Source organism: Prionailurus bengalensis, chromosome A2, assembly GCF_016509475.1.
Source record: "Prionailurus bengalensis isolate Pbe53 chromosome A2, Fcat_Pben_1.1_paternal_pri, whole genome shotgun sequence".
NCBI lineage: Eukaryota > Metazoa > Chordata > Mammalia > Carnivora > Felidae > Prionailurus > Prionailurus bengalensis.
In genome coordinates, this window is record NC_057348.1 from 130,587,683 (window position 1) to 130,613,123 (window position 25,441).

The following is a 25,441-nucleotide window of genomic DNA, read 5'->3' on the forward strand; positions in this document are numbered from 1 at the left end:
CATCTGGCTCTGTGCTAACAGTGCAGAGCCTGGAACCTGCTTCAGATTCTGTGTCTCCCTTTCTCTCTGCCCCTCCCCTGCTCACACTCATTTTCTCTCTCAAAAATAAATAAACATTAAAAAAAAAAAAAACTTAAATAAAGAGTTAACTTAATTTTAATCTTTAAGTGTTGGTGAGATATTTCTATAAAACCATAGAGTCAGCTGTCCCTGATTTTTAAAAGGGATATAAAGTATCGAGGCACACATCTTTAATCACTGGGTTACACTTTAGCATTAAAAAGCACTAGTTTTTCAATTTGCCTATGGGAGAAGATGTGGCATTCCATAGGTCTCAGTAGTAAGATGTAACTTTTAATTAAATTAGGATAAGAGGAAATATCCATTTAACTGCATGGAAGTTTCTTTTTTTTAATCACTATTATAAATGTCAACTTAAGCAGTCATTCATGACAACTATAAATGTTTTATGACAATTACAAAAAAATTTAAAAAAAAATTTTTAATGCTACTTTATATATTCCACTTTCCCCCCCACAATAAAACAACAAAATGAAATTCTATGTCTCTGCCTAAGATTTTTTTTACTCGTGCCATTTTCCTTTATAGATTTTAGAGATTTTTAGTAAAGTATTAAATTACTTTCTATAGTGTCTTCAAAGTAAAAAGTCATTTTGCATTTAAACCTTTCTTCCATAATTCCTTCCCTTGAAAGAACAAGCCCTCTAATTGCATCTAGAATAAGTTTCCCAAATATAATGTGATATCTCCCTTTGAATTGTAACATTCTTAACAATCAACATAGATCAAGTTAGCAAAAATGACCATTGAGTGATTTTAACCTTCAGATTAGTTAATGTTTCCGTTCAGGAAACATGAAAACTCAGCCTGAAACTATACTACACTGAATTCTCAAGTTTACCACTTTGAACTCCTTCAACAAAACTTGAAATTTACATGGCATTTTTTATACACACTGGCTCGGTGAGGCCAGTAAGATCATATCATTGTTTTTGTTTAGATAGAAAATACAGGGCCAAAGATGCTGGGAGAAATGTTCAAGGCCACAGTTATCTGACTGAAAAAGGAAGAGAAGCAAGTCAGACTTTTACTATTTCCCACCCCCACCCCCACGCGCCATTCTTTTTCCACTTGTACCAGGATCCTTTATCCAATGTGATCCTACTTCTGGAAGCAGAAGTGACATTTTCTAAACTGACATTTGTTACAATGAATAAAATTGGAAGAATGGTATATAAATACATATGTAAATAAATAATAGTGTTTTCTTTCTATTGCTAAGATTTTTTTAAGAAAATCCAATTTCCTACTTTATTATCTTAAATTAGTGGTAGATTTCTTACTCCTAAGCTTGTTGCATTTTCTTTTAAAACTTGAAGATGGTGTGTTTCAGAGTTTCCCCTATGTTTAGAGAAACATAGATGTATCCCTGACCTTGAGTTTATCCAAGAAAATACTTCCTTTGACGGAAGTATTATGATTGTGCTGATCCGTGCCACAGCTCTCTCCTCTTTTAGTGTCAGAGGTGGGCATTTTGCAGTCTTCTATAGCCACCTTTCCACTTTTTAATTCTTCCTCTTTTTGCCTAGGCTAGATTCCCTCATATCTTTAGTACAAATAGAAATGAAGCTTTTTGGGACGCCTGGGTGGCTCAGTCGGTTGGACGTCTGACTTCGGCTCAGGTCATGATCTAGCGGTCTGCGAGTTCGAGCCCCACATCGGGCTCTATGCTCAGGGCCTGGAGCCCGCTTCTAGTTCTGCGTCTCCTTCTGGCCCTGACCCTCCCCTACTTACACTCTGTCTCTCTCTCTCTCTCTCTCTCTCTCTCTCTCTCTCTCAAAAATAAACATTTAAAAAGCCATTAAAAAAAAAATAGAAATGAAGCTTTTCTAATTCTCATGTGTTTAACTCTTGCAATTTTTTTCTTCTGTACTTCTGCTTTTCTGTTTTTCATAGTAATGGTCTGTTCCGTGTAACGCTTACCTTTATGTAATTTTTTTCTGTAGTAGCTAATTCTTCTAGATGTTCTATCTCTCCTGTCTCTTCCTTTCTTTTCAGAAGACACTTCAGTACGACTCTAAGTAGAATAAAAATGCTGTCTTTCTATCCTATGTAGCAAGCAGATGGTTGTTGCTGTTATCATTGCAGTTTCAGAAGGGGTAGGAGGTGCTGATGTCTTTCAAAAAGGTGGAATATTAGTCACATCGAACCTCGTGGATTTGTGGGAGTATATATCATAAACCAGTTAAGAAATTTCTCTCTGGCTTTTATGTTTTACTGTCTTGCTTTAGTCTTTGACATATCTTTTCTCATTTATTTATTAAGATCCTTGGTATTATTGTCAGAGGGAACTTTCTTTCAGCTCTCATAAAATGCTGAGAACAGTGGATTTTATTGTTCTGTTTTAAGAAATGGTATTGTGTCATTGAGAGTCCTTGCTTTCATACAGCTACTCTTGCCTCTATGTGCAGAGGTGTGTTTTTGTTAAAGTATAGTAAGTATCCTGTATGTGTATATTGCTAACATAAATTCAGAATGCTGAAGTCATCAGATTCTGGCAGACAGGTTAGTCTTTCCTGGAGCTACCTGGCATTTTTTGACACTTAAAAAGGAATTCTTTGGGGAGAATGAGTAGCTTTTTACTTGACCCCTACTCAGAGGGCTTCTAACATATTTAAGGAACTTGCAGGCAGATTCTGATCTGAACATAGTTGAAACTATACATCAATATCTTTACACAAAATGTATTCATTTCCATTTTACTTTGTTAATCAAACTTGTTCTCGAATCCTTAAATTAGTGGAAGTTTACTGAGATTTTTGTACTTTAATTTCCTTATACTGAATTTTTATATTAGACAAAGGATGTGATAGAAAAAATAAGCCTTTACCGAAACTGAGTGAGATCAAAATGAAAATACCCTGCTTACTGTCAGAAGATATGAGAAAAGGCAGAAAGAACAAGAGAGGGTGATGTTAGTCTTTATCCTTCCTGAGTCTGAAACATTTGGAAGACTGTTTCAGTAGTTCATATGCTGTTCACTCATTCAACTCATCTAACTCTAATAATTGAAATTTTCCAATACTTTCAAATTTATTTGGAATAAAAATCAAGACTCCTTACCAAGATCCCAAAGGGTCTAGTGCCTGTTTCTCCCACCCACTTGGATCACTGCTTCCAGCCACAGTGGCCATGTTCCATCCCTGTCCCTTAGACACACCAAGCTCTGTCCAGCATCTCATGTTGTTTGCACTTGCACTTGCTATTTGCTCTGCTTGCGATACTGTTCTCCGAAATCTCATGGTTTTCCTGAAGAGGAAGGGAAGAGTTTTTGGAGAAGCTGATACCTGAGGTGAGCCTCTAGAATGGCACTGCAGGCGAATGAATGCTTTGGAAATGCTTTTGGAATTCACATGACCAAAGCGATTTGGGAAAAATTGGTGTCTGTAGAGGATTAGCTTTAGCTATCAGCTACGGTGTAGACACTCAAAACTTAATATTGACAGATTAATTTACTGAAAACTCTTTTCTCGGTGAGTAGGAAAAATTTAAAACGATTGTGAATTCCAGATTATAACCAAAAAGAAGTCATAGGTTGCAGTGCCCAGTATAAAATCAAACCTTTAGTTAACATTTGGGAAATGTTTTGCTGAGTAAATGGCATTTGTTTTAGCCAACTGGAGTGTCCAAGTCACCTGTTTTCACCAAAAATAAATAAATAAATAAATAAATAAATAACCACCAACCTTCTATATGTTAATTTCAGTTCATTTACTTCTTGGTGGTAGAAGGCATTGGAGAACAGGAAGTAGATAACACAAACTTCTGTGGTCTCTTTCTTTCTTTTTTTTTTTTTTTTTTTTTTTTTTTAATCACCAAAGATAGCTGAGGTGCCATTCTCCAGGTCTTGATGTTAGTTTCTCAAAGGAATGCCAGCCCAGAATCTCCAGTGCTGTACTTAGAAGCTGCAAATGTTCACACTCTTAAAAAGAAAAGGCTCATCATTGTTCCATATGTATTAGGGGTTTTGCCATTTGGTGTGCAGTCTGGGTTCTGGTATTGTAACCAAGTCACTTCAAAAGAAAGCAAGTACTTTGTGACTCATTTATATCAACAGTACAGACCTTTTTCTGCATCTGACTGATGCAGTTTTTAATATATAATGCTTTTCTTTAAACCTCCATTTTGTTGACTGTCTACTGTTTCATTTTTTGCCCTGAACTTGTACTGATGGCTGAAACTTAAGAAAATCTAAATTCTAAACTGTTCCAGGATTGATTATTTTCGGGGTTTTAACTCCTCTAAGATCTCTAAATTCTCATGTTATCATCTCTTTCCTTGACTGTATGATCTTTTGTAATCCCGTCATATGAGTAAAAAAAATAAATGCACTCTGGACCTTTGCTGGTCCCCAGGCATCTTAGGGAACAGAATGACCAAGGGGCAGTGCTTCAGGTCTCCTTGTCAGCCTTCTTTCCCTATCATCCCATTGGGCTGCAGCTGGACGTATGCCATCTTTTAAAAAGATAAGCTTCATCTCCATAAATTTCAAATATCTTAAATATTTATTTTTTTAATATTTAAATCTTTTAACACATGCTTATAACTTTTTTTTTTAATTTTTTTTTTCCAACGTTTATTTATTTTTGGGACAGAGAGAGACAGAGCATGAACGGGGGAGGGGCTGAGAGAGGGAGACACAGAATCGGAAACAGGCTCCAGGCTCTGAGCCATCAGCCCAGAGCCTGATGCGGGGCTGGAACTCACGGACCGCGAGATCGTGACCTGGCTGAAGTCGGATGCTTAACCGACTGCGCCACCCAGGCGCCCCAATAACTTTCTTGAATTTTCTAAGAAAAATGCTTTGTCGTACTTGCTTGACACACTGCAAGGTAGGATCTCCTGGTCCTGTTTTCATATCCAGCTCATATACCACAAAGCACTATTGCACACTCAGAAAGAACTCAGATACAAGATTTTATTTCTCCGCATTCCTGCCCTCTCCCCTGGTAGTGGCAAGCCTCTGCTTTGGAGCAATGCAGGCTTTGGGTCCTTCCCCCGGCAGCTTCTGGCTTTTGCTTTGAATGCTAAAGAATGTCCCCAGGAAGCAAGTGGGGTTTTGTGCCTGCTCTCCACCGATGGGCTGTTGTTCATATTTCTTCCCCCCTTCTCCCAGTCTTTCTCCTGAGAACTTGGAGGAAACCCGTGGAATAGAGCTGGACCCTTTTATGTCTAGGGTTCCCAGGGACTTAGCCTTTAAAAATTCTATAAAATTTCAGCTGTTTTCTTCTACTTGTCTTTTCCTCCTGTGTTCTGCCAAAGGGGAGATAATGTGTGTGCCCCTGCCTCTCCTCAGACAGGTTTATCACCTTTTGGAATTCAGTTTGTCTGGTTGCCTTGTGACTTCAGGGTTTTTTTTTTCTTTTCCTTTAAAAAAAATAACAGCTTTATTGAGATATAATTCACATAAATACAATTCACTCTTCTAAAGTATACAATTCTAGGGCGCCTGGGTGGCCCAGTTGGTTAAGTGTCTGACTCTTGATTTCAGCTCAGGTCATAATGTCACAGTTTGTGAGTTCGAGACCCGCACTGACAGTGCAGAACTGCTTAGGATTCTTTCTGTCTCCCTCTCTCTTTGCCCTTACCCCTCATGTGCATGCTCTCTTTTCTATCAAAATAAACAAATCAACTTAAAAATATATATAAAGTGTACAATTCCAGGTGCAAGTATATAAAGTTTTGGATTCTAAGTGAGGAATGATTTCTTTTTCTTTTCTTTTTTTGATTTTCCAGCATTTTCTCATTGTGGCTTTCTTAATACTAAGCACAATAGCAGAGGAGAACTCCTCCTTTTCCATCTGCTTTATTTTAATTAATATCTTAGTGATTAAGTGGCACTTTTAGTTAAAGTAGATGCTTTTCTTTCACAGAGTTCAAAGAGACACACGCATGTATTTGTTTACTGAATGAGGTATAGCTTGAAGAGACAACTGACCCAACTAACTAGTTGTCATAAATAAATTCTAAAATCTATTCTTGTTTGGTACCCAATCTTGATCTTTTAACCAAGTTATTAGTGATAAGCACATCAATAAATTCCTGTATTTAGTTATCTTGGTATACATTTTGCCAGAAGTTTGTCTTTGGAGGATATGCTAGCAAATTACGTGACTCATTTCCAGGTGTTATTTGGGTAATTTTCTGACAACCCTCCACCCACCCACCCAATCGGGACAAGGCAACTGGTAACACCTTATTTAAAATTTCATCCATGCTAAAAATTCTGTGACCATGATAAACAGAATACAACTTTAGAGGCCAGTAGCTAGTGTTGGGATGGTGGGAGTGGGGATTAAAAATGATTGTTTTAGAGGAATTTTTACCTAGTGTGTGGCTGTTCTCGAGTCATTTCGACAAAGAATTAAATGACTTGTCATGCAAGCTCCAATCCACGTTTAGGACTCTGCAGTTTCTATGAGGGAATCAACTGAAATATCTCCTGATTACCTTCTAAGGTCTGTGGCTCTGCATCCAAGCGAGAGTTGAGGAAAGTTAACATTCCAGGTGCTTTACTGGAAAGACAAAGTCAAGATTATTACCAGCCAATATTTATAAAAACCACATTCAGGGGAAATTGTTTGAGTTCAATAGTTTTCTAAATAGACTTAAACTTTCAACCTCCAATAAGGAGGAAGCAGGTATCTATATTGCATCACAACAACTCTCCCCCAGTCCCTCTGCACTTCACTGAGTTTGGAATGTGCTTTGGAGTGAGCTTGTTTTGAGGATCATTATGAGAAATAGTCCATGTTGTTTGGCCTATTTATTCTAAGTATATTGTCCATTAGATCACATTGTATACTTATTGTCAGTGACTTCTAGCTCCCCAGAGTTAAGCCAAACTTCACAAAGCACAGACACCCCCACCCCAAGACTATCCTTATTTTAACAGCAGCCGCAAGTTGGGGGATCTCCTGGCCACCTTTACTCCTGTCCAGCTGCTTACAAATTCAGGGGTTCCCTCTACCCCACAACTTCCAGAACTCTGGAAACCACTATACATATGATTACAATTTTGTTATAAAAATAGATACAAACCACAGCCAGACAGAAAAATACATAGGAAGAGATCTGGGAAAGTCCTAAACACAAGGTTGCTTTCATCTCCAGGGACCTTTTGCCTTCCTAGCACATCAGTGTGCGACAATACACAGAATATTGCTAATTAGGAAAGCTTAACCAAACTTTGGTGTCCAGAGGCTTTTGTTTGTTGTAACTTTATTTTCTATTTTTTAAAATTTACATACAAATTAGTTCGCACTCAGTGAAGCTATGACTTTAGGAGTAGATTCCTCAATGCCCCCCCACCCATTCAGCCCATTCCCCCTCCTACTACCCCCCCCCCCCAGCAACCTTCAGTTTGCTCTCCACATTTATGAGTCTCTCCTGCTTTGTCCCCCTCCCTGTTTTCACACTATTCTTGCTTCCCTTCCCTTATGTTCATCTGTTTTGTCTCTTAAAGTCCTCATATGAGTGAAGTCATATGATTTTTGTCTTTCTCTGACTGACCAACTTCACTTAGCATATGAAACTTTATTAAGCATGACTGACTGAATGGTTGACCACATAGCTGAACTCAACCTCCAGTTCTCCCCCTCTTTCTGAGGTGAGGCTGAGATCATGTGGCTCAAAGCCCTAACCCACTAGGTGGTTGGACTTTTTGGCATGACAGCCTCCATCCTGAGTTATCTCATTAGCATTAAGTATCAGGTGCTGTTAAAGGCTCACCCCGAATAACAAGGACATGAATCACTCAAGAAATGCCAGGGGATTAGACATTACCTCCCAAGAATAGGGGACAAAGCCAGACAAACTCTGTTGCACAACTCCCCTCCCCCCCCCCCCGCCCCCACCTTCTGATCTGTTTACTCTTTCTACTAAAGCTGATAGCCAAATTTGGGATCTACCTTTAGGTTTGAATTAGTTTGTGTATGTGCATATTTGTACATACATATTTCTTCTTTTTATTTTTTAATCTTCAATTTACGTGCCCACCCTACCGTATTTTATCCTTATTTTACTCTCATTTTTATGCTCCATTGTTTCATAGCAGCCTGAAATACTTACTGGGCCAAGGTGGAGGTGTAAATGAAATAATCCCCAAGACCTCAGAGATAATCCATGGTTCTGCAAATAGAAAGCAGTAGGACTAAAAGATACTGCTGCCTTTCTTTGGAGGCTTTGGGCCACCACTCTAACTTTAGTAGGGATGTTTTTTGTGTCCTCTATTGGAAGAGCTCGGCTGATCTCCCCAACTGAGAATGCCTAACAGGTTCCACCATGCTTCTGCCGTGGACTAATTTGGGGAGGATCCTTTGGAGTGTGCTGTTTTCTCTCACAGTCACTCATGCAGTTGTGCAGATGGGAAACTCTGTGTGAATCCAGTGTATCAGTATCTATAGAATGTTTTTGATTATCTATAATTAATAACATTAGCCTTAGTTTTACTTCCTTATGGTAATGCATGCTATTTCCATTGGATTTGTTATTCTACGCATTAGTTTCTGCTTTCCTGTACACAAATACTTAACTAAATTGAGATTTTCTAAATTGCTTTTTCCTGAATTGCTGACTTTTATAACTTTCAGCCTTACTCGCATTTTCATTTTCTACCTATGTATGTATGTTAGTCCCATGACTATTGAGTGCCATCTGCTATATCTGTTGTTTCATTAATGTTTCCTCTGTCTTTAGCTTATGAATAAAGATGAAACACTCTGCCCCTGACCTCTTCGCTACCATTCTTGACATTTTAAACCAATTAGACAAAAATACAGCTTGTTATTATGACTCTTTGCCTAATAGATAAGCTGATCTTGTATTCTTACAACTATGGTTTTTATCCAAGCCTATTTTGTAATGAAAATTTCATCTGATTTCATCAGATAAGTTTGAGAAGTTCAAACACATAGCATCTGTTACATTCTCTTCATCCCTTTATTCTATAAATCCATGAATAAAATCTGAATAAATATCTACCCAGCATGAGATTTTTTTTTTAGAAAAATAAAACCACAAAGCAGGTAGGCTTTGATTTACACATCTTTGTGAAGCTTTGTATGGATTGTCTGTTAATATTATATTTTTTTGTCCAAAAGTGAGTTAAAATATATGCTACAACTAATCAGATACCAAGCTTTACAAAGGAAGAAGGAAGAAAGAAGGAAAGAAAAACTATTTTTCTTTATGGACTTCTGCTTTCTGTTGATTTCATGTGCATGAGATTTTTCTCATTTTAATATTATCAAATCTAGACGAGCTTCATAAACTGGAAAAATGGACAGGAGGACTCATTCTTTTTCTTTTGAATTCTCTCCTCTTCCTAGACTTGATCATTTTAAAATGAGAAAAGTCTTATACACATGAAATCAACAGAAAGCAGAGGTGGGGCAACAAATGGTTTAAGTAGCTGCCTCTGGAGGAATGTCTGGAAAGGAGTTTTAAAAAGAGTTGGTTCTGTGCACAAAAGGCAGCTCTTAAAGAAATGAACCTGGGGAAAAATTAAAGGAGTTGTATGGGGCCTGCAAGACCAGGGATACCAAGAATACTCCAGAGTCTTTGTCTCTCTCATTGTGCTTGTAGACTGTATGGATATACTAGTCCCGTGCCCTCACGCTAAGGGAGGGGCTCCAGAACAAAACAGCCTGGGTTTAGTTACTTGCCCTTAAAGTGATTTTTCTTACTGTCCTGACTATCCCGTGCTGGCTTGAACATACCAAAGAGTAAATTATACTCTCCTAAGAAGAATCAATTTTTATCACTTCTAGTGTTTATACTGAGGTTTTGCCATTCACGGTCAATTGATAAAACTGAAATTTGGCCAAAGTAAATGTTAGATAGCTTAGCATCACTCTGGTTTAGACTCACAAGTCTTTTGTACTTGTGCTGAGCCAAACCAAGGAGATACTAAGTTGAGTAAGATTTTTCTTTAGCCAAATTTGGGTTATATCATCACAAGCTTGAGAAATACGAGCCAGAATGGTGACTTTTAATGATCACTAATGGGTCTTGTGCACTGAAAACAGGAACAGGCAGAGAAGGTCCATGATTGGCCTTAATGCACCAGTAGTGATAGGGATCTTTATCAAGAGCTTTATTTGCTGGGTTTTTGTTTTTGCTGCTAATAGTGTTGTTGACATAGGGTTATGAAATGTGTTTTTTGTTTTGTATTCAGTCAAACAATGCATGTTTGTAAAAGTTCAGTTTCCTTTTCCGATACCTCTTTTATTTGACTTGTACTGTCCATTTCATTTTTGATGTAAAGTTCACTTAAATTCAAAAAGCAATAATTAAAATGTTCTGATACATCAGCCTTCGCCCTTTTATTTCTCTTGCTTTTATCTGTCTACTTGCTACCACCATAAAACTGTGACCTTCATAACCCTAAAAAGTTTTGGGGCACCTGGGTGGCTCAGTTGGTTAAGCATCAGTTAAGCGACTCTTGATTTCAGCTCACGTCATGATCTCATGGCTCAGGAGTTCGAGCCCTGTGGGATTCGATCTTGGATTTCTGCCCCTCCCCCATTCATGCACACACACATACTCTCTCAAAATAAAATAAACTTTAGGGGGAAAAAAATTAAAAAGTTTGTTTTGTATTTGCTGTATATGCCTGAAGTGTTGAGCAAGATCTTTTCATTCCGTATGTCAGAACTCCAACAGAGTCCAGTGCTGTAACTTCTGGAATCTCCAGTAAGCCTCCCAGTCCCTGGAAAGTACTTCGTCAGGACTCATAGAGTCCTTTGGTACATGTACAGCTCAGTATTTGGACAGAGATGCAAAGAATCCTAGTAGAGTATTTCAGGTTTCTTCAGCTCCTCTTCAGCTCTCCTCTCTAGTACCTTGTCCCACAAGGTACACTCGATTTTTAGTATCCTGACTCCGGTCTTTTTTTTTTTTTTTTTTCCTTCGTCCAGTGAGATAGCTCTGCATCTTATTTGGGTTTAACTTCACTATGTTGCAATTTGGAAAATACCACCCAGCATAAAACTGGCAGTGTATTATTTTTTTCTTTTACAGATCACAACCCTGTACTGTCTATTATCCAATGTCTGAAAACATAAAATATATGAAGCCACTTATTTTATAGGAGGAGGGTAGGTGGGATATACATGATTCCATCATGGCTGAAACCAGTTCATTGAGTTTATTTTTATCATGGTAATTTCTTAATTTTTTTTCTTCAAGTGAATTAGTAGTTCTAGATGTTTGGTGATACATTTCCAGAAATGCCACATGGAATCAATTAAGCTTCTAGATATGAGCTCATTTTGATGCTATTCTGTAAATATTCATAGATTCAGCAATAAACTTTATAAACTTTACTATTTTGAGCTCCATGATATTAGAGAAGCTGGGAGTAGTATGCCAATTATAAGAACAGCATAAAGACTTTCTTTTAACTTCAAGAAGTTTTCATAACCCTTCAAAAGACAAAGCAGGCAAACAGTTGACAAAGATGATGGGTAACAAACAGTGGAAATTGAAGTTGGCTGGATAACAATCATATCCAGCATTTAATGACCCATGAACAATTTGAGCTCTTTACATAAATTATCTGATTTAATCATATAAACAATTTTGTGATGTGATATTTCCATTTTTAGCTCAAAAATGAGAAAATTGATGATTAAAGAAGTTAAATAAAATATTGAGTACCAGTGAGAGCCAGAGTTCAAGTCCAGGTCTGCTCAGTGTTTCAGAGTCTGAGCTTTTAACTCTACAGTAGTAGAAACGCTGCATGATAGAAATGGGAATCCTAATTACAGGTAAGATTTTGTAAGAGGCAAAAAGCAAAGAGAAATAAAATGACCTCAAGGAAAAATGGTGTGTGGAACCACCCTGATTGGAACAGATGCTACCAAAACATATTTGAGTTGAAGAACAAGATAATTGTGTATGAAAACATTGTTTAAGAAAGTTTTTCTGGCAGCAAAAAAGGCTGAATATGATTAAAAAAAGGATTGAGATCAGGGAGACCTCTAGGAGACTTATTTATAGTAATCCCATAATGACTGATTAAAAACTAGACTCTGGGTGATCATATTGTGAATGGTGGAGAGAAGTAATACAAAGATAGTTCAAGTGAAAAATGGATCAGAACTTGATTACAGACTAAACTGAGAAGTACAAAAAGGAGCAAGTCAAAAATGCTACCACATTTTTGTTCGGGAGGTGGGGGGCCGGGGGTGGGGGGGCGGCAGTCGGGGGAAAGAGGGCGAGGACAGGAGTTGACTAATAAAAACAGGAGGAAAGCCAGGATAGGGAAGGATAATGAGACCCAGTTGACCTTGAGGTTCCTGCATAGCTATCCAAATGGAGTGTTCTGTTAGCATTTAACAGTATAGACTTAGAGTTTTGATACAAGGACAGAAATGTAGAAATGTGAAATATCAGAATTCATATACTCCCTTTGTGCTTCTACTGCAGATTCCTCCCATCTAGACTAAAACATTTTTCATTAACTAACTGTGCATTTATTAAAGATAATATCAAATATCTGTTTCTGTTTTACAGAAAGAAATTCTGGAACAACAGCAACAAGAAAGAAATGATAACAATTTTCATGGTATTTGTATGTTTTGCAATGAGGAGTTTTTCGGGAACAGGTTTGCCTTTGTGCATTTCTTTAAATATTATTGTTTTTCATCTGAAAACTCATCAAAACACCCATAATGCTTATGTAATTTAAGTTCTGTAGGTTGGCTCAGGACCCTTTCCTATATTACCAGTAATTTTTTTCTAATATGCCTAATATCAACCATGGAGTATAGTGGCTCTAAGCAGAAAAGAGGAGTAACTTTAAAATTTTTTTTCTTTTACCTTCTTCCAACTTTTTAGTCTCCAGTACAGTGAAATATTTGTTTTAGGTGTAGAATATAGTAATTCATCACCCATATACAACACCCAGTGCTCATCACAAGTGCCCTCCTTAATACCCATTATTCATTTAACCTATCCACTGCCCATCTCCCCTCCAGTAACCATCAGTGTGTTCTCTGCAGTTAAGAGTCTATTTCTTGATTTGCCTCTCTTTTTTTTTTAATGCCAAAAATAAATTTGTGTTTAATGTTGTAGGACTTTTTAAATTGGCTGACAGGCAAGACCATGTACAATGAACTACTACAGACACACCCTTCTATATTGTTAACCCTAAACCTTTAGCAGTTTTTGATGTTTTCACTTTTGGATATTAGAAATGATAAAAATCTAGGGGCACCTGGATGGCTCACTCAGTTAAGCATCTGACTTTTGGTTTCAGCTCAGGTCATGGTCCCAAGGTTTGTGAGATGCAGCCCTCATCGAGCTCTTTGCTGACGGCACAGAGGCTGCTTAGGATTCTCTCTCTCCCTCTCTCTCTCTGCCCTTCCCTGCTCATGCTCACTCTGTCCTCTCTCAAAACAAATAAATAAACTTTAAAAAAAAAACAAAAAACTTTTTAATGATAAAGATCTAAAAAAAAAAAAACACCCAAAAACAAAAACTGGGGTATTGTTAATTCCTTAGCACAAACTGGCATTCTATAATTCATTTCTAACATTAACTGCCCAGAGTTAGGATCAGACTCTGCAGGTTTAAGGGCATCCATCATTCCCAACAAGACTGCCTCTACTTTAGACACCAGCCACAAGTTCAGTTGACCAACTGGCTAAAAATTCAGATTCTCGCCAGTAATTTGCATAGTTCAGTAATTTACCGGAATGACTCACAAACCTCAGAAAGTGGTATACTTAGGATTGCAGTTTTGTTATAAAGGAACAGCCAAGTGACGAGATCAGGAACAGCCAAATGAAGAAATGTATAGGGCAAAATCTGGTAGGGTCCTGAATTCAGAATTTCTATGCCCTTTCCTCAAGGAATCAAGACACATCACCCACCCAGCTCATCAAGGTATTCACCAACCAGGAATCTTCACTGAGCTTTGGTGCCCAGAGTTTTTAATGAGGCTTCATTTTATAAGCTTGATTGATTCAGTCATTGAGTTTAATCTTTACATTGCTCCCATCTCCAGTCTCCAGACCCCTTCTGTCTCTAGAGGTCTGACTGGCTCAGAATCTCAATCTTTTAATCACATTGTTAGTCTTTCTGTTGACCAGCCCCCATTCTGAAGCTAGCTAGGGACCTATGGTGAGTTGCCTCCTTAGCATAACAAAGATAATAGTAAGTTCCTGGGGTTTTAGAAGCTCTATGCCAGGAATCAAGGACAAAGGCCAGACAGATTTCTCATTATACAACAGTTAATATTTACAGAAGTACATCATTTTCTAAACTTTTTTAATGTTTAAATATTTATTTTGAGAGGGAGAGAGAGAGAGTCCCAAGCACACTCTGTGCTGCTGGTGCCAGAGCACAACACAGGCTTGACGTGGGCTCTGCGGGCTTGAACTCATGAAAACGTGAGATCATGACCTCAGCTGAAATCACGAGTCCATCACTCAAATGACTGAGCCACCCAGGTGCCCCTACGAATGTACATCATTTTTTTTAACATTAAAAAATAATTTTTTTATGTTTATTTTTGAGAGAGAGAGAGTGTTGTGTGTGAACAGGAAGAGCAGAAAAAGGGAGACACAGAATCCCAAGCAGGCTCCAGGCACTGAGCTGTCAACACAGAGCCCGATGTGGGGCTCAAACTCACAAAGTTATGTGGAAAAGGAAAATTTTATGTAAATTTATCTAAGTTTTACATAGCAAAAATGCTTATGTGTAAAAATATGTTATTCTATTGAGCATTATTGTCTGGAAAACACTGAAAAGGAGAGGATAGGTACACAGATAAAGTACTTGCTAGAATTCAGAAAATGTTTTGATTGAAACACTGATGTTAGAACACCACTATTGAAGATTTGATTCTTATATAGGTCAGTTGGCATAGAGAAAAATCTGTGCCAAAAGGGACTGTGAAATACTCCACCAAATACTAGTTTTATTCAAAGTTATCAATAGTTAAGCACTTAGACAAACAGAGCATATTAACAATGAGATTAATAAATGTGACCCTACATAGTTAAAAAAAAAAACAACATTTTCATAGGGATGGATGCTTTATTTCATTTTCTTTTTTTTTTTTTATTTCATTTTCTAAAGGAAAAAAAATAATAATCCTAGAAACAATTATTTTGGGTCAGCTAAGTGTCTAAATAAAGTAGATAAAATAAACTGTATAATGTATCAGTATGCATAGTCTATCAATGGTTTGTGTATTAATGAGTTCCCCAAAACTGTCACCTTTATTTTATGAACTAAAGTTGTGATAAAGGGAGTGCTTGGCTGGCTCAGTTGGAAGAGCATGTGACTCTTGATCTCAGTGTCGTGAGTTCAAGCCCCATGTTGGATGTAGACATCACATACAAACATACATAAAAATAAAGTTGTGATAATGGCCCAATAGAATAACATTTTTACACATAAGCATTTTTGCTATCTAAAACTTAGATAAATTTACATAAAATTTTCCTTTTCCACATAAACTATTCAACAGCCTGGTGACTGTGTATTCAGTGTGTCAAAACCCTTGCATATAATTGATGTGTGAATGGTGGGTTCCAGATCTCTGTCCAATAGTGAGTTAAATGTCTCTGATTCCAGGACATGCATAGCAGGACATACTTCCCTTTGGCAGTTGTCTCTTCCTCCTCCCATGATAAGTTGGAAAAGTCAGCAAAGCACGTTTTTTTTTCACTTAAAGGAGAGAAAACTAATTCATACATAGAGTATATTCCTGTCCACTGGCAAATAATGGAACAAATTTGGACTCACTTTACAAAGAATTCATGTGATTATATGTGTACTTAAATACTTTATAACATATCACTGTTTCATACCCCAAAAGTGTGTTGTAGTGTTTAACCTTTGCATGTACTTCTGATTAGTGTTATCATTTTGAAAATGCTATTCCTGATCTGATTTTTTACTAGATGATCTATAAATAGTATAAATTGCTCATATTTCTTCCTAGATCTGTTCTTTTGAACCACATGGCCAGAGAACATGCTTTCAACATTGGCTTGCCAGACAACATTGTAAACTGCAATGAATTTCTGTGCACATTACAGAAAAAGCTTGACAAGTAAGTATTTTTTTTTCCATGAAACATATCCTGCAGTTATTTTAATTTTCAATTCTGTTGGGAATTTTTTTAAATGTCTGTTGGGAATTTTTAAAAATTAATTTAAAAGAGATAATTAACAAAATAGAATTTTCTCATTTCTCATGTTGGAAAAGTTCACGTTTTGCATCACAGTGTTGTTCATTTTGTCTAGATCATATTGCCTTTTACCATTTTTTAAATAAAAGTATCATATATACCAAACAATGTACATACCATAAAAAAGTATATAGGGTAGAAGAGTATTCTCTCCATCCAACCAAAGAAATAAAACATTATAAATTTCCTTGAATCTTTATATGTATCTCCTCATTAGTATCTCCCCATTTTTTAATTTTGTATTCATAATTCTTTTGCTTTACAGTATAAGTTTTCACATATTTAGTAAATATATTGTCAAATTGTATGTTATTCAGCTTTATATCAGACATAACGTACTATATCCATTCTTTTACCTTTTAGTATTTATTCACATTTATATATCATAACACTCCACTTTTCCTAAGGTCATATTCTGGTGACCATGGGTATCTAGAGCTTAGCTTGTTAAAGTAAGGAAGAAATTCTCTGGGTCACTAAAATGGCTTTCAAAAATCTATCTACTTTTCTTTCTAGAACAGGGCCCAATATTTTTCTCTCACAACCTAGGTTTTTTTGGTTTTTGGGTTCTGTTTTCAAGTAAAATCTCAGCCCACAATATTTGAAGCAATAACATTAAGAAAAATGTATTAATTGACACAGATCTGTTATTAAAAGTTCTGAATTCAAATTCTGGTACCAGCACTCCACTACAACAAGTCTTTTCACTCATATTAAATGATCCTTCATTTATAAAATAATACTAGATGTATTTTCTAGCAAGATTAGCATAATGAATATCCCTAGTTAGTTTATTTATCCCATAAACTATAGTTATTTCTGTGACACAAGAAATGGTTAAAAGGGTGTTTAGTAGTGATGACACAAGAATTCAAAATTTGAACTGATTTCAGTCATTTGAGAGTTTTCATGTGCAAGGAAGATTAGACATAACCTGTGTGACTCCAAGAAACAGAACTCTAACTAGACTGCTAGGGAGAAGTTACAGGCCATATGAACTATCAGACGTAGGATGAGGAAGATATTTTATTAGGAATCTGTTCATTTTCAGTAGAAAATGAATGACAGCAGAGAGGGCAAGTAACTTGACCAAGTCCCATAGTTAAATATGTACTGGAAGTAGGAATTAACCCTTGCATGGGCTAATTTGTTGTACTCAATGGAGGCAGCCAATGCTAGTTATCAATCAGCATAATTATTTGAAGAACATGCCTGTGTTTTCATTTTTAGAAGAGATCATTTGATTAGAAAACACAAATAATGTTTGGATCTTAGCTATCTTTGTCACGGTTTGAACTGCATAGCCAAGTTGGCTGACTTAGCCAACTACAAAATAAACCACGCACGCATCCCACAAAGTCAAAGGAATAAAGTGAGAGGGTTCCAACAAGGATGTCATATCCCAGTTGAAGATTCTTTGTGACCTAAAATGAATAATCATAAGACTTAATAATAAAGGGCTATTGCAGCAACTATCCAAGAGACTTGTGTAATCTGTCAATGTTTGTGCATTTCTTTTAGCTTGCAGTGCTTATACTGTGAGAAGACCTTCAGGGACAAAAATACGCTTAAAGATCATATGAGGAAAAAACAGCATCGGAGGATCAATCCTAAGAACAGAGAATATGACCGATTTTATGTCATCAATTATTTGGTAAGCCTTTCTCTTCATAATTTAAAATTTGCATTTCCATGAACAAATATCTTTCCAAGAGCTGTCTAATATTTAAACAAGCAATTAGTAGAAAGGTCAAAATGCAATCAAGGGACACTTTCAAGCAGTGATTAGCTTTAAAATGGTTAGTTTATAAATCGCAACTTGATTTGGTTTGTCTTTGATTTGCCAGAATTTTACACAGTAAAAATGTCATGCCTGTAGGATTCATAGTGATCTTGAACAAAAAAAAGTAATAATAGATATAAGGTACTTGGATATCCACGTATTCTCTCCCATTTGTGATATTATCTATTACCTTGAGTCCAGAGACTATATTCTCTACAAAAAACATCTCTTGACAGCTGGATGTGCTAGGTGTGCTATGCTAGATAACCCTTTTAAAAAAAACAATCTTTTACTCTTTCCTCTTTCCCCTTTAGAAAAATCTTCCCTTCCCCATAAAGAAAAAAAAGTATCATCCTCCTTGGCCAGCATATCTTTGATGGAAATTTTAGAGAAACCAAATCATTTCACTAGGCAAGACGACTTTCATTTGTTTGGCTAATAGAACGTAATAATGGAGTTATCATGTCGAGGATTTTAAATATATTAAAAGCTTTCCTTCCTTAGAAACCTCAAAACCACTTGCTGACCTTTTTGGTTAAGAGAACATATTCAGCTGGTGCAGCACGCGTCACTGGGGGGGTATTTGGAAATGTGAGAGGGGATTCTGAATGACACAGTGACTGGGAGTGCTAGCGCCCTGCCCTAGTCTGCTGAATTTGGGGGGGGGGGGGCGCTGTACATTACAAAGGAGAGGATCCACTCGTTTAAAGAAAGGAGTTAAGGAACTCTCTGCTGGAATTAGAAGAGAGCTAGAGAGTTCTCTTTCCAACATGTTTCTTAGGCAAATGGAAATTATTTTTTTCCTTGCAATAGGAAATTAGAATCAAGCTCAGTAGCCACAGAAGGCATAACTGATTATAATCAACCATTTTATCTGTTGGGCAGAAACAAGCATATCCTGAAATATGGTGGAACTCGCTGCTGGAGGGTGGAATTTTTGTCTGTTCTAACTAAACCTTATAGCGTTAAAGTAAAATTCCCCTTGAGAAGCAAGTTTGACATGTGTTTGAAGATTGACTCCGAGAGGTTGCCATGATCTGCTACAAATGTTTTACAACTAGCTAAAGGCAAAGGCACCCTCTGAGTCCTTCAATCTTCTCTAGAAATCAGTCATTCATTCCTAGAACAAACGCTGCTTCAGGGCCAGCCCAGTCCAATGGGGAGTAGACCTCAGTGTTAGCCCTAAGAAATACCACCTATTGCAGAAAGCTGTGGAAGCAATTTAACAGTACTTCCTTCCGGGGATCTTTTAAAATGATATTCAAGACCTTGGGACTAGCGGAACATTATATAGCTGGAGGTATTTACCTTTTAGAGGAGACTTCAAAAGGACTGCTCACTCAAATTCTGCTGGCACTTTTAGAAAAGTATGATACTTTATTCTCTGGGCATCAAGTAGTGTGTCTGTCAAAACTGAAATTATCTACAAGGACCAGCTGTCTCTAGATGAGCATGCTAGATTTTACTGCCCACTGACTGCCCAGATGTCATGTGGCATGAATCATAGCCTAAGAGAAGTGTTTCAAGGGAATATAAAGACTTTAACAATATATAAAATGAAAATTAAATCACTTTAGAAAAATGGTGATAAATAGCAGTAATTTTTTTTCTTTTAACTAGCAACATTTGAGTACTTGATATGTGCCAGGCACCATCTTGGGTATTTATATTAAGCCATTTACTCTTAAGCATATCCCTATGTCACAGGTTTTATCTTTATCACCATTTTATAGATTAGGAGATTAGGCACAGGTCTTTTTCCAAGGTCACATAGTTAGAACAGAATACTTAACCTCTCTGTATATCCATTTTATAATTTTTCCTCAATGTTTACAGTTGAAATAATACTAGTACCTACCTCTTACTTTGTTGGTTGAGTTTTTGGTCAAGTAATGGTGATGAACTCATAATGATCACCTTCTTGCCTGTTCTCTTTTGTACCAAACTAGAAAGTGATTCAAGGTCAAAGAAAAGCTGACCTCAACAGGCTCCTCAAGGGCTCTGACCCACAACCTTAGCCTTCTTAGCCCTATATGCTTTCCCACTGAGGTAAATAGCCCACAATAATAAGAATGATTAAAAAAAATAAAACCTAGGGGCGCCTGGTGGCTCAGTCTGAAGCCTCTGACTTGGGTTCAGGTCATGATCTCATGGTTTGTGAGTTCAAGCCCTCTGCTGACAGCTCAGAGCCTGGAGCCTGCTTCAGTTTCTATGTCTCCCTTTCTCTCTGCCCCTGCCCTGCTTGCTCTCTGTCTCTCTCAAAAATAAACATACATTAAAAAAAATTTTTTTACACAAAACCTAAAATATGTTATGATTAACTGTAGCATTTTGGAATGATGTAAACTTAACTCAGAAAAGGATTGAAGAAGGGGCGCCTGGGTGGCTCAGTAGGTTAAGCATCCGACTTCAGCTCAGGCCATGATCTCACCATTTGTGAGTTCAAGCCCCGCATCAGGCTGTGTACTGACAGCTCAGAGCCTGGAGCCTGCTTCGGATTCTGTGTCTTCCTCTCTCTCTGCCCCTCCCACACTCACACTCTCTCTCTCTCTCAAAAAAGCAAATAAATAATTTTTTTAAAATTAAAAAAAAAAATGACTGAAGAAGCTAATAAAGTCTCGAAAGATGTGGAAGTGTCCTAACATAGAGAATTGCTTACCAGAAGTATCAACCTTAATAATATCCTGAGTATTGTAGTAAATAAAAGGCATCATAACAAATAGAACGAGTATATAAACAACTGTTCCCAATATTAATAATGTGTAGTTAGAGAAAAATGAGGCCCAGAGATTTCTCAGCATCCTTTTAGTTTTCTTTTAGACCCCATTACTGAAAATATTTAATATTTCATAAAAATATTTAATATGAAGAATGAATTCTTCTAAGAGTTTAAGCAATGAATAATGACGTTGCTTTATTTTCAAAGATGGGAAAAACAATACTGAGAGACATTCACTGTGTATTCCTCTGAGGGAAGAGGCTTACATGACTGAGAAAAGTGGGCCAAAAAGAGAAGAACTATTGTTATTAGTCGTCAGGGTCTGCATACCCATTTCTCACATCCTCTTCCCTGTAAGAGTCACTTTAACTGGCTTTATACATTCTACAAACATTTGAGTGCCTTCCAGGTACCAGACACTGGTGGAAGAGGAAGAAAAATATTACGGACAAGGTGGTTAATTTAAGTCCCTACTCCCAGAGAGTTAAAGGTTGGTATGAGAGACAGGCGTGTAAGCACGTAATTTCAGCACCTCGGAATGGGGTGTATGAAGTTAATGCTTGGACCTCTCCTGTAGCACATTAATGCAGTAATTGAGTCATGGGCCCACAGAGTTGCTCACCTCCGCTCCAAACAGAATCTCCAGGCCAGCAGTGCTGGCAGCATCCAGGATATTCCTGGCAAGATGCCCTCTGATAGTCATCAAAGGTGAGAGAGCTAAGGACAGAGGCTGGTTTTGGCTCTCCTCTGAGCTCAGCGAATTGACAGATACATTTTTCTTCCTTAGGTGAGATGATTTCCATGTTTAATAATTCATATCAGTTTTTGAATAATAACAGACTTGCAAATACATAAAAAGTCCCTATGCATATTCTGGATTACCTACTTACGGGTTCTTTCTTTGTTTTCTCACAAACAAAAGGGCTCAATGGCTAGGGGGGATGGCCAAGGGGACAATTTCACAGGCAGTTTCACATTCAGATTCCCCTGCCTCAGAGGGAAACGAACTGTGTACATCATCATTGAGCCTTCAGCTGCCTATTCCTAAGGTACTCCTGTTTCAAGTCCTGAATTTTCCTAAAAGAAACTGTTTTTGCTGTGGCTTTATCATTTTTTGATTTCTATTTTTTTATTCTTAAAATATACAGAGCCATTTGTAACAGAATTGTGCTCTTAACCTGTTTTCATAGTTTTGGTATAGTTCTCTCTACTGAAATTATTAACATTTAAGACACCTCTTTCTCTGTTTATGATGGGTTTTTTTGTGTAAGTACATAGAAGTTTGTGTGTGGAGCGGTGGGGGTGCTGGGTGAAGAGGATTTTTTTTTTGTTTTTCTTGTCCACCCTCTCATTGATCATAAACCATCTGATGCAGGAGGTTGAGGGGGTGTTCTGAACATCTTTACTGACATGCCTTCCAAACTTTGTTTTTTTTTTAATTCTTTGCTTTCTTAACATGATTCATTAGCAGGCACAGAATCTTAATTAGGGAGTTCTGTGCTCTGTTTTGTTTTTTTTTCTTCTTTTTGGGTCTTATTCCTATAATAAACTATATATATTCGACTGTACATGGCAGAGCATTCTAGGAAAGTGTGGGCCAATGTCACCTGCAAATCACTTGTTACCTACTACACTAATGATCACGGAGTTCCATTTTCCTCTCAAATGGTAAACAGTTAGTGCTGTATTGCCTAGAAAAATTCCTACGTGTTCTACCAAATACTGAGAAAATTGCACAATAATGCTTTGAGTTTGGAAGTTTGATACTGAAAGATATTTTATGTCTCTTTGGCCAAAACATTTATTGATCAACAACATTTGCCCATATCACTGAAAATGGTAATAGATGGCCCTTCCTTGAATTAATATCTTGCAGCAATGACCTTAAAGTACAAGTCCGGAGAGACCAAGTAATCCATGAAAGATTTAATTCATCACCAAAAATTCCAACTAACAAAGATCCCATTGGCAGTTTTGAGGCCATTCTTGGTGTCCATAATGAGGTTCAGACATTTCGTGACAACTCTGGGAAATACATTATAGACTCCAAATTAAATATCTCTAATGACATTATGGTAAATCTCTGCATGTCTGAGTTTATGCATCATTTAGTTGATAGATAATGACAGCTTCAAAACCTCTCATTAAGTTGATGAATGATAGATTTTCTTTTTTCCTAAATCATAATGGACCTTATAGTTCTTTGTTTTTGGTTAAATTAATACCTTTTTAGAGAAAAAAAATATTCATAACTGAGAGTAAATTTTGGTTATTTTTTTCCAAAGGAGGAATATCTATCAAGGATGTCTGTATTTATGGCAGGTCAGGTCAATCTTGACTGTAACCATAGTTTAGCTGCTTGAAAAGGTGTCCATTATTGTTCCTACATCCCTCTTTAATGTACTCTCTGCTTTTGCATGGCATAGTGGGAAAATTGGATGGAGAGAGAAGAAAAGACAAGAGAATGACTCAAGAATAGAAAAGAGAAATGATTGGGCCAAAAGAAATGATTTCTGCTCAACACTCCATAAAGTTTTGCTGAAACTATGACTCAATTTGCCAGACACAGCCCTAAATGGGTAGAGCTTCTCCATGAACTGTGAGAAATAAAAGAGATTTGAGTAGATACTTGAGTACTTACTGTTGCCTGGTACCATGTATTTATATCCAGGCATTCTTTGTTTTATTGCACTTTGCAGACAGGCATTTTTTACAGATTGAAGATTTGTGGCCACTTTGTTTTGAGCAAGTCTATCAGCACCATTTTTTCAACAGCATTTGCTCACTTCATGTCTTGGGGTCACATTTTGGTAATTCTCAGAGTACTTAAGTAAGGTATGTACATTATTTTTTTAGATAAAATGCTTGCACACATAAAATACTACAGTATGATATAAACATAACTTTTATATGCACTAGGAAACCAAATGTTCATTTGACTTGCCTTATATTGATGGTCTGGAACCAAACCTACAATATTTCTGAGGTATACCCATACATTAACTAATTTATTTAATCACCTTACAAAAACCTTTTGAGATAGAATCTAAATTGGCATTGAATTGTTAGATTTTTTTCAGTTATAATTTAATTTAAAAAATACTTTCTAGTACTTACTGTATGCCTGGGTCTGGAAATGTAACAGTGAACAAAGTCCATGTCCTCATGGGCATTCTGGTGGAAAAAACGAATAGCGAATAAGAAAACAAATACATAACACAAACTTGATTTCAGGTAGTGATCAATGCTTTAACAAAAATAAAAAACATAATAGGGGAATAAAAAGTAACTTGGAGAAGGGGTGTAGTTTTAACAGAGTAGTCAGAAAAAGAGATGGTAACATTTAAGCAGATGCCAGAATGACTGAACCCTGCAGTTATGTGAGAGAGCAGTGTTCAGACAGAGAATACAACACGTACAGGACCTGGGTAAAGGTGAGCCTGCTGTGTTCAAGCAAAAAGACTGATATGTCTGGAGCAAACTGAGCCAGAGAAAAAGTGGTGGGCCCTAAGGGATGGAGAAGGAGCCAGGGCAGAACGTGGAGATCTTACAAGCCATGGTAAGGCCTCTGAATTTTGTCCTCCATGTGGTTAAGAAGCCATGGGAGGGTTTATACAAACAGGGAAGTGTCCTTTAGAAAGATCACTGTGCTGCTGTTTGAAAAATAGACTGTAGGGGACCTCAAGGAGAAACAGTCCAGCTAGGACAGTGTTTCAGGGTCCCCATCCAGAGATATTTTTGGATTTCTAAAAAGATCCCCAAGAGATTCTAATGTACATCCAGGGTTAAGAAATGTTGGTTTACATTTAAGAGAAAGGAATTTGATTGAAAAAATACTGCTGCTTCTCCAAAAAGAAAAACATTAAAAATGTTTTAGGATACATCCTTCCTTGTCACCGAAATAACTGTTTTAATAAATCCTACGTGTATTGATTTAAGACCACCGAGTATGAGTTTCTGTGGGGTTTTTTTTATGGTTGTTGTTTTTTTTAAGTTCTGTGTCTATTTTCTCTCTCCTTTCTCCTCTTCACCCCACTTCTTCCAGCTCTCTAATCCTTCTGTTCTTCCCACAAAGGAACTTGGAAAATCATGGGAGGAAGTTCAGTTGGAAGATGATCGGGAGTTGCTAGACCATCAGGAAGAGTAAGACTTGTTACTGCTGCTAATTAATTGTGGTTGTTTTAAGAGTAGGAAAACATTTCTTCAGTTGGTTTAAAACGATCATTCTGAAGAGAGAATAGAAATAAAAAAGACTTTCTTTTTTTTTTTTTTTTTTTTTTTAATTTTTTTTTTCAACGTTTATTTATTTTTGGGACAGAGAGAGACAGAGCATGAACGGGGGAGGGGCAGAGAGAGAGGGAGACACAGAGTCGGAAACAGGCTCCAGGCTCTGAGCCATCAGCCCAGGGCCTGACGTGGGGCTCGAACTCACGGACCGCGAGATCGTGACCTGGCTGAAGTCGGACGCTTAACCGACTGCGCCACCCAGGCGCCCCAAAAAGACTTTCTTTTTAAGCCATCCATCCTTCCATGTAGTAGTGCAAAAACTTGAATTCAAAGTAACTTCAGCATAAAAATCATTAAAGCGACTGTTACTCTAACTAAATAGTTTTTTGCCTTTAAAACTGTTAATTGGACACACAGGTAA

General features: G+C 37.1%; 1 protein-coding gene across 3 annotated transcripts in view; it reads left to right on the plus strand.

Annotated features, from left to right (window-relative positions):
• Positions 1-25,441, plus strand: part of ZNF277 (zinc finger protein 277) — a 113,833-nt gene that overhangs the window by 81,547 nt on the left and 6,845 nt on the right. For all 3 annotated transcript variants that reach the window (XM_043589289.1, XM_043589290.1, XM_043589291.1), the window contains 4 exons: positions 12,601-12,692; positions 16,043-16,153; positions 17,813-17,945; positions 24,869-24,936. In XM_043589289.1, the coding sequence (XP_043445224.1) occupies positions 12,601-12,692; positions 16,043-16,153; positions 17,813-17,945; positions 24,869-24,936 (404 nt within the window). The remainder of the gene's footprint in view (positions 1-12,600; positions 12,693-16,042; positions 16,154-17,812; positions 17,946-24,868; positions 24,937-25,441) is intronic.